The sequence below is a fragment of the Pteropus vampyrus genome, unplaced genomic scaffold (assembly GCF_000151845.1).
Source record: "Pteropus vampyrus isolate Shadow unplaced genomic scaffold, Pvam_2.0 Scaffold291, whole genome shotgun sequence".
NCBI classification, from domain to species: Eukaryota; Metazoa; Chordata; class Mammalia; order Chiroptera; family Pteropodidae; genus Pteropus; species Pteropus vampyrus.
In genome coordinates this window covers 515,580-523,257 of record NW_011889072.1, presented here as the reverse complement: position 1 = coordinate 523,257, position 7,678 = coordinate 515,580, and the positions used below count along the sequence as shown (strand labels likewise).

The window sequence follows — 7,678 nt, the reverse complement described above, 5'->3', positions numbered from 1 at the left end:
GGAGGGAGCGGGCGGGCAAAGCGAGCCCCTCTGTGGCTGTGTGGAGCCCCCTCGCGCCTGTGAGGGCGGGCGAGCCGGGCCTGGTGGAAGCGCCTCGGGAGGTCAGGAGTGCCACGGGCATGAGGGCGGGAGAGACTCACACATGGTGACAGACGCCTCCTTCCCAGACCGGCAAGGACTTCGTCTCCGAGAAGAGCCGCGTGCAGGGCTGGGGCACCTTCCTACAGGCTGCGACACACAGGAGGGCTGTGCTCACGGGGGCTCGGGGCCGCGGCACGCTCTCCCTGCGCCCCTGGGGTCCCAGCCGTGGCGGCTCTGACCCTCGGGGCTCACCGGGTTGCGTCGCTGGCACGGGAACTCCGCCTGCCCCGGGAGGCCTGTGGCCCTCCCCTGCCCCCACGTCGGCCCCTGTGCCAGAGGCAGCCCCCGCCCCGGCCTCTCACGGTAGCCGCTCTGCCCGTCGCTCTCTAATGGCCCCCAGCTCATTGCCTAGGCAGCACCTTTCACCCCGGCGCTCCGGGAGCTGGGGGTGCCCAGTGGCTCACTGCCCACCGGCCCCCCACTCGGGCACTCGGAGGGCTGCGCCCGAGGCCCCGGCCCCTGGCCTAGCACCGCACTTTGAAGTCCCCGGGCCAGAGGCCTCGCAGCCCGCTGCAGTGGCTGTCTCTCGGCCGGGCAGACTGGGCGAGTGGCCCCACTTACCGAGCTCACAGCGCCTGCCCTTGAACCCCGGGCTGCAGTCACAACTGTGGGCGTCCGCGCCCGGCACGCACGTGCCTCCGTTCTGACATGGGTTTCCCGAGCAGTTCCCAGGGGTGCCTGCAAACAGGCCGCGAGTGGTTAGTCCCCGGGACCCGGAGGAAAGCTGGCTAGTGTCGCCACGTCGCGCCTCCTCCTGTCCCCAGCACTGGAGGTGGTCAGAGAGGGCCGGTGGGGGCGCAGACTGGCCTTGGCGTGCCCCAGCCCAACCCCATCACCTGGGGTCACGGTCAGAACTGGGATTCTACTGGGACCCTTGGCGCTGAGACCCACACTCCCACCCCCTATGGCAGTGGGCTCTGGTGGCCTCAGGAGGGACTCCCAGCCCCGCCGCTGACTGCCCCTGCATGGAACGCCCAGCACCCCCGTGGCAGCCCCACCTGGAGTGTCCTCGTCCTCCAAGCCACCTGCATCTCCCCAAGTCCCCAGCCCCAGGTGGCTCTCTGTGCCTGTGGGGGCAGCTCTCTGCCTCGGCCCCCCACAGCGTCCTGGCTGCACTGCTGGCAGCTGGAGGCAGTGTGCTCGGTAGCTGCCAGGGACAGCAGGCCTGGCCTTGCCCTCGTGGGGTCCACTGTGTCATTTTTTTTTTTTTTTTTAGCTTTGTCAAAATACCTGTTGTTTTCATTTTTAACTTAAAATTTTAAGAAACACAAAACAGTAAGAATTGTGCATGCACCCTCACTTCCAGCTCGAGGCCGCCCCTCCCCACCATCTGGTCCAGCCCCCTCCCACCCTCCTCACGCAAGGCCCAGCCGCGGACCCCGTGTCCCCCCGTCCATCCCTGGCCCTCCTGGAGTCTCTGCTGAACCTCCCTCGCTGTCAACTTCTCTCCTTTCGTCTTTCTTGATGTGCTGAAGGGGAGTTGTGGGCTTTAAAAAATTTTTTATTATGAAAACTTTTGAACCTACAAAGAGGAGAGGTTGCAGGACCCCTCAGACTGTCCCTCAGCCTCAAGGAGTCTCGACATTTCTCCAGTCTCGTTGACTCGCTCTCTACCCTTCCGGCCCTCCTTTCTCTCGTTGAAGAATTTCAAAGCGCTTCACACAGACCACTTCTGTAAGCGCGTCAGTGGGCACCCGATACGTGAGGGCTTTAGTGTTTGTCGCAGCGTGCAGTGCTGCCCTACACACTCGGCGCTGGTCCCTTAGCGTCGTGACACACAGCCCTGATGGTGCCAGTCTCACGGCACGCAGCCATAGTGCGATGCAGTGCGCGCCTGGTTAGCCCATAACATGCTGGTCTTCCCGTCTGCACTCACTGAAGCCGGGGCGCTTGTCCTGCAGAACCAGCGCCCTCCCTGGACCCGCCTCACTGCTTCCTGTGGCACTGGCTCAGCCGCCACCCCCACGTCCCTCTCAGCTGCTCATGAGAGAGGGGGCTTCATGGGGTTCAGGCTCGAACGGTCTTGGTGAGACTGCTTCACCGGTGGAGGGCGTGTGACGGGGGGGCGGGTGACGTCTCCGAGGCCGATCTGGTGACGTGAGGACTGACCCCTGGGTCAGTGTCAGTCCAGAACGGAGTTCTCTTACCTTGCAACGCTGGCTGGGGCAGCCGCGGAGACCCGACAGAGATCCCAGGTCCCTCATCTCCCTGGGGACGGACCTAACCGGGTCTGTCCTCCGTCTTCACAGCTGGAAAGTTGCCGGGCCCTCGGCCATCAACAGGTCGCACAGCGGGTCGGCCCCCCGGCCCTAAAGCTGATCCACGTGGGCTCCTGGGCGCCGCTGTGAACGCACGGACTCTGCACACTCGGTGGGTCTCCACCTGCTGCTGTCCTCGCTGTCCCGATGTCCGGATTATCCCGCTGTGGCCCATGGGTCCTCTTGCAGCCCAGGGGCTTTGGAAGCGCGTGCACCTTCCCATGAGTGCGTCTTGGGCTTAGTCCCCCGTGTTCTGCTTCGTCCTGGAACCAGCGGCTTCTCAGTCACCTGCCCCAGACCCCGACCCCGTTTAGTAGGGACGGGCTCCCAGAGCCCACAGTCTGGGGAGTTGGGGTGCTCGCTGTTAATCGGGTGTAGCGCTCAGGTCTTTTCAGGGAACAGACTAGGAAGTTACATTTAAAACGTAAAATTAAACCGAGTTCATACCAGGAATAAAACACGGGGTTTCACTTTGAATTTATGTTGTACCCATGTGGTGAACCTTGGTGGTGTTAACAGTACTCTGTCCCACAATGCATGTGTCATCGTTATTTTAAAATACTGTTTAAAATGCTGTAAAACCACCAGTATCACTACCGATGTTGAGGTCGCCGAGACAGCTTCACGTTCCTTGGCTGTTAGTTCTGGGGGCGCACAGTCGGATCGCTGCTCGTAAAATCATTAAGAATGGTGCTTGACCCATGCGGTCTTCCCTCAACGTGGTGTTAAGTTTATTTTAGTTTGCTGTCAATATCGGGTGTTGCTTTTTTGGGAGGTGTCACTTAAAAAACATTTCGTTGTTTAATGGGCTATAGAGGTGCCCTCAGAGGAGTGTCCACCCTCCTGCCCCTCACCGCCTCGCTCCTGTTCTCTCTGTCTTCACGTACTTGACACTTTTTATTCTATTTCTCTTTAAATATAAGGAAATAGGTAAAAATAGCCAGTTTCCCCTCCTCTCCCCACTTTCCTACCCTGAAGAGACGGGGAAAGCGCTGGTCCACCTGTTCGTTTTAAACTGCGCTGCTGGTTTACAGGCCACACGCCCGCCGCTCACGGACGCGCTGACCGGTCTTAGCATATTCACAGACGCACACCCACACCCTTCAGCTGTCACCTCTCTGTTCCCCCGCCCCCACGCCCCGTCCTCAGCAGTCGCCCATCTGCTTTCTGGGCGGTCACGTGAATGGAGCCGTGGGACACGTGGCCTCCTGTGACTGGCTTCTGTTGCTTGGCTGCAGGTCCTCAGGTCCATCTATGTTGTCGCATGTGCCAGTGATTTATTCCTTTTTATGGTCAGATGACGTTTCGCTGTGTGGATGGACATTTTGTGGGGTTCGGGCTGCTCCGCCTTTGGGCCGTCGTGTGTGGCGCCTCTCTGTGTTTAACTCCGAGGGACCGCCGGCCTGCTTTCTTCCTGGGGTGGCTGCACCCCTCTGCGTGCCCTCCAGCGGGGCTTACGGGCTTCAGCTTCTCCGTCCTCACCAGCGCTTGTGGAGTGTCCTGGGGGTGTACGGTGGCACCTTGTGGTTTTGATTAGCATCTCCCTGATGACACCTTTTAATGGGCTTGTTGGTCACGCGTGTGTCTCTGGAGAAATGTCTGTCAAGTCCCTTGCTCGTTTCTCAACCGGGTCATCTTACTGTTCGGTTGTGAGTGTTATTTTATTTTTCGATACAGATCGCTTTTCAGAGATATGATTTGCAAATATTTCCTCCCATTCTGTGGGTTGTGTTTTCACTTCCTTCATGGTCTCTTTTGAGCACAGGAAGTTTTAAATTTTGATGAGGCCCAGTTCGCATTTTTTTCCCTTTTGTTGCTCATGCCAAAAGCTAAAAGCCTTTTGTCAACTCCGGGGTCGTGAGGAGATACTCATATGTTTTCTTCGAGGAGTCATGGTTTCAGGTGTCATATTTTTGTCTTTGATCCATTTTGCGTCAACTTCCTGGATGGTGTGAGGTGTGGGTCCCACTTCATTCTTTTGCATGTGACTATCCAAGTGTCCTAGGTCCCCTCCATTTCCACGGGGCTGGCAGGCACTGCACACAGCAGCTGTCCAGACGCGTCGCAGCGACCTCTGAGCCAGTGTGCGCGCCTGCGCCGGCCCCTCCCTTCCGTGCTTGGATGCGGGCTGCAGGGACCAGACGGACGTGACTGCCATTCGAGGGCAGCTGGGGCCCGAAGGCCCGCAGCTCACACAGCAGAGCACTGCCACTGCGGCCCCGTCCTCCACTGACTCCCGAGTTTGCCGTGGCACACACACGAAAGCGAATGGAAGCGGGGAGAGGGCGGCTGGCACGGCGGTGGGGCGGGGGGCTCGCCCGGGGTGCGGGTGAGTTACAGAGCAGAGGTTTAAGTTCTGCCCTTGCCGGCTACTGTCGGAGACAGCGCCTGCCTGCCCTTTCTGGGTGGCAGCTACCCAGGTCACTTGTGCAGGTGTCCAGGGGGGTAACACCAGGATCACCCCAAAAGCCCTGCAGGAGTGAGGAGCTGAGGAAAGCAGGCAGACTTGGAGTGGCGTCAGCGCTCACTGCCAACCCCCAGGGTGGCAGGTGACAGTCCTGGGAGTGCTCCTCAGCTCCGTGAGCTTCTCCTGGGGCCTGTGGCTGCGGCCCTGATCTGGAGAGCTGCTTGCTGAGGAATCGCTGGTCAGAGTGATCTCTGGGGCGCCCAGGGCTTGGGGGACCCTCCTCGACTTGAGGGAAAAATGTCTAACAGCTTCCAGAGAGCAAATCACTCGACAAGACCGAGAGTGACACGCGGGGACAGCCACACAGACGACGGCTGTGGCCTGACGTGTGGAGACCTGTGAAGAGCTGAAGGGAGAGGAACTTTAACCTTGAACTTTATGTCCAGCCAAACTGCCCTGAGGCGCGAGAGCCAGCAAGACTGCTTTGGGCACGCGGGGCCTCGAGTTTGTGGAGTCTCAGCAAGTACGCGGTGGCACTTGGCAGGCTGATCATAAACTCTGCAAAGGGCCAAGCGCAGCCACGACACTGAAGGTCAGAGCGAGGGGACGGGCCCTGCTGGACCGAGGACACCGCCGCGAAACGGTCGGTGCTGGTGCAGAGAAGGCGAGGCCGTGCCCAGAACCTCTGGCGGGAGCGCGGGGGAGACCCTCGGCCGTGTGCGCGTTCCAGACGTGCAGGTCACCCCAGGCAGCACCTCACACCCGCCCCACCGGCAGCATCTCAAGCCTGGCGCCATCAGGTCCTGGGGAGGCTGTGGCTTCACCACACCTCCCAGCACTGCTGGAGGCGTGCCGACGGACACCCCACTTAGAAAACAGCTTTGCCTCCCACGTGGTCAGGATGCACGCCCCAGCATCTCCGCTCTTGCACCCGTGCTGGAGGCGTGTGCAGGGCAGCACAGCTGATGACCGCCAGGCCAGCCACGGGCGCCCTGGCAGAGCGCGGGAGAGGCCACGGCAGACCAGCCACCCCACCTGACCACGGTGCAGGAGACTGGGCCAGCACACAAGTCTGGGATGGCAGCCAGCAACATGCTCACCTCCTGTTTGGGCGTGGACGTGTGCGGGACCCCCCCACTGCCGCCCCCGACAGAGCAAGCGGATGAGACGGCGTTCAGGTCGTGGGTCGCCGGGAGTGCTGCCACAAGGCAGGAGTAAGTCACTGGCTGTGCCCCAGTTTGTAGCTCAGGCTCCAGATCTAAAGGCCATTATTTTAGCAAAAATGAACTGAACTAATCAACTCAATAAACCGGTGCCGGCACCGACCCCTAGTGACAGTGTGACAGGAACTGAAGACCGGGCCACTAAGGGTTCTTTTCCCATCACCACCTCGGATCGTCTCTGACTGCCCTCCCCAGGGTCCGCACAGGTCGCGTCAGCCAGCACTGCACACCGCAGTGACATCTGGGGCCCGCCCTGGGGCCACCTCGAATCTCCAGAAGGGACCAAGGAGAGGTCATTCACATCCCTGTTGATTTCTGAGTTTCGTGACACGAAAAGCCTAACATTGAGAGAGCTGACGTCAGGCGAACCATCTGATGACCTGTTTGTTTATTTCACTTAAGAAACAGCAGCCACAGGGCCATCTTCACTTTGCGCCATCATTAACGGGACTGTCCGCCTTCTGCCTGTGGCCCGCAAGCCAGCCCTCTGGGTGTCGCCGAGGCTGCCGGCACTGCCAGGCCTGGTAGGGACTGCGGGCCACCGTTCTCAAGTGCACTACTGAAGCAGGTGCCCTTGAGGGCACTGGTGTCCTGGGGGCCCTCAGGGGCGGCAACCTGCTCGCCCTTCACCCTGCACTCTGCCTTCTTGGGTCCGGGGAGGGGTGAGCCCAGCCTGAGCCTGTGGCTGGCCTGGGAGAAGGCGGTGGGGTCCTGGAAGAACTCTCCCTGGGGGACGGGGCCCCGAGGGTCAGGCTGGAGGGAAGGGCAAGCCTGTCTGGGCTGTGCAGAGAGCATGTGCCTGCTGTGCCCCAGAAGGGGAGCTGCCGAGGACCTGGCAGGGCCGCGCCAGACATTGTGGCTGGGACCCCTGGTGGCCTGCTGGCCGAGCGTGGGGAGCAACCTGCTGGACGATGCTCCAGCGAGGCGCTGGGCGGCTGCCCCCCACGGACTCCCGCTTCCCGCAGGGGGCAGACCTGGGTGCTTTGGGTGGGTGCTGTCCCGGGCGCTCCCCCTGTATAGGGCAGGGTACAGGGCATTGCTGCCCCGTGGCGTGGCTCACCCCACCTTTGCAGGGTAGGGGGCCCTGTGCGTCTCGCTGCCACAGCACTGCCCTAGCAGTCCCCTCTGGCGGACTTACTCTCCATGTCCTTGTCACCACTGCGTGCCGGGAGCTGGACGGCTGGGCTGACCTGCGTGGGGGTGTCCTCCATGGGCTCCAGCCACACCGGGGCCGTGGGTTCTGGGAGAAATCAGGACAGTGCAGCGCTGACTGCGCAGCTGCGGCCTCCGCTGGCCACCTGCCTCGGGGGCTCCTCCCATCCGGGTGGGCCGGTCCCTGGGGGCCGGGTGCCTGCTCACCTGCTGCCCCCACCCCGACTCTGGCATGGTCCATGGGCCCTGCGCCGCCTCCAGGGGCACCTGCTTTTCTCCGGTGGGCCCCACGCTCACCCCCCACCCCGCCCTCCCTGCCAGGGCTGCGTGGACGAGGTCAGCAGCGGCAGAGTCTCCGGCCTGACTGGTCTCAGCCTTCTCAGCATCCTTCAAATTCCACTCTCCAAGCCGTCCAGCCCCTGCTTCTGGGGGGGCCACGACACCCCTCCCCACCCCCTCGGATCCGCGCAGACTTGTGGCCGCCCCCAACTGCACGG

General features: G+C 61.6%; 1 protein-coding gene across 1 annotated transcript in view; it reads right to left on the bottom strand.

Moving 5' to 3' along the window:
- SNED1 (sushi, nidogen and EGF like domains 1) overlaps nucleotides 1-7,678 on the bottom strand; it is a gene marked incomplete at its 5' end in the record, with an annotated part of 56,460 nt that overhangs the window by 5,667 nt on the left and 43,115 nt on the right. Inside the window, 3 exon segments of the mRNA XM_023521082.1 lie at nucleotides 141-228; nucleotides 703-819; nucleotides 7,168-7,269. Of these exon segments, the coding sequence (XP_023376850.1) occupies nucleotides 141-228; nucleotides 703-819; nucleotides 7,168-7,269 (307 nt within the window).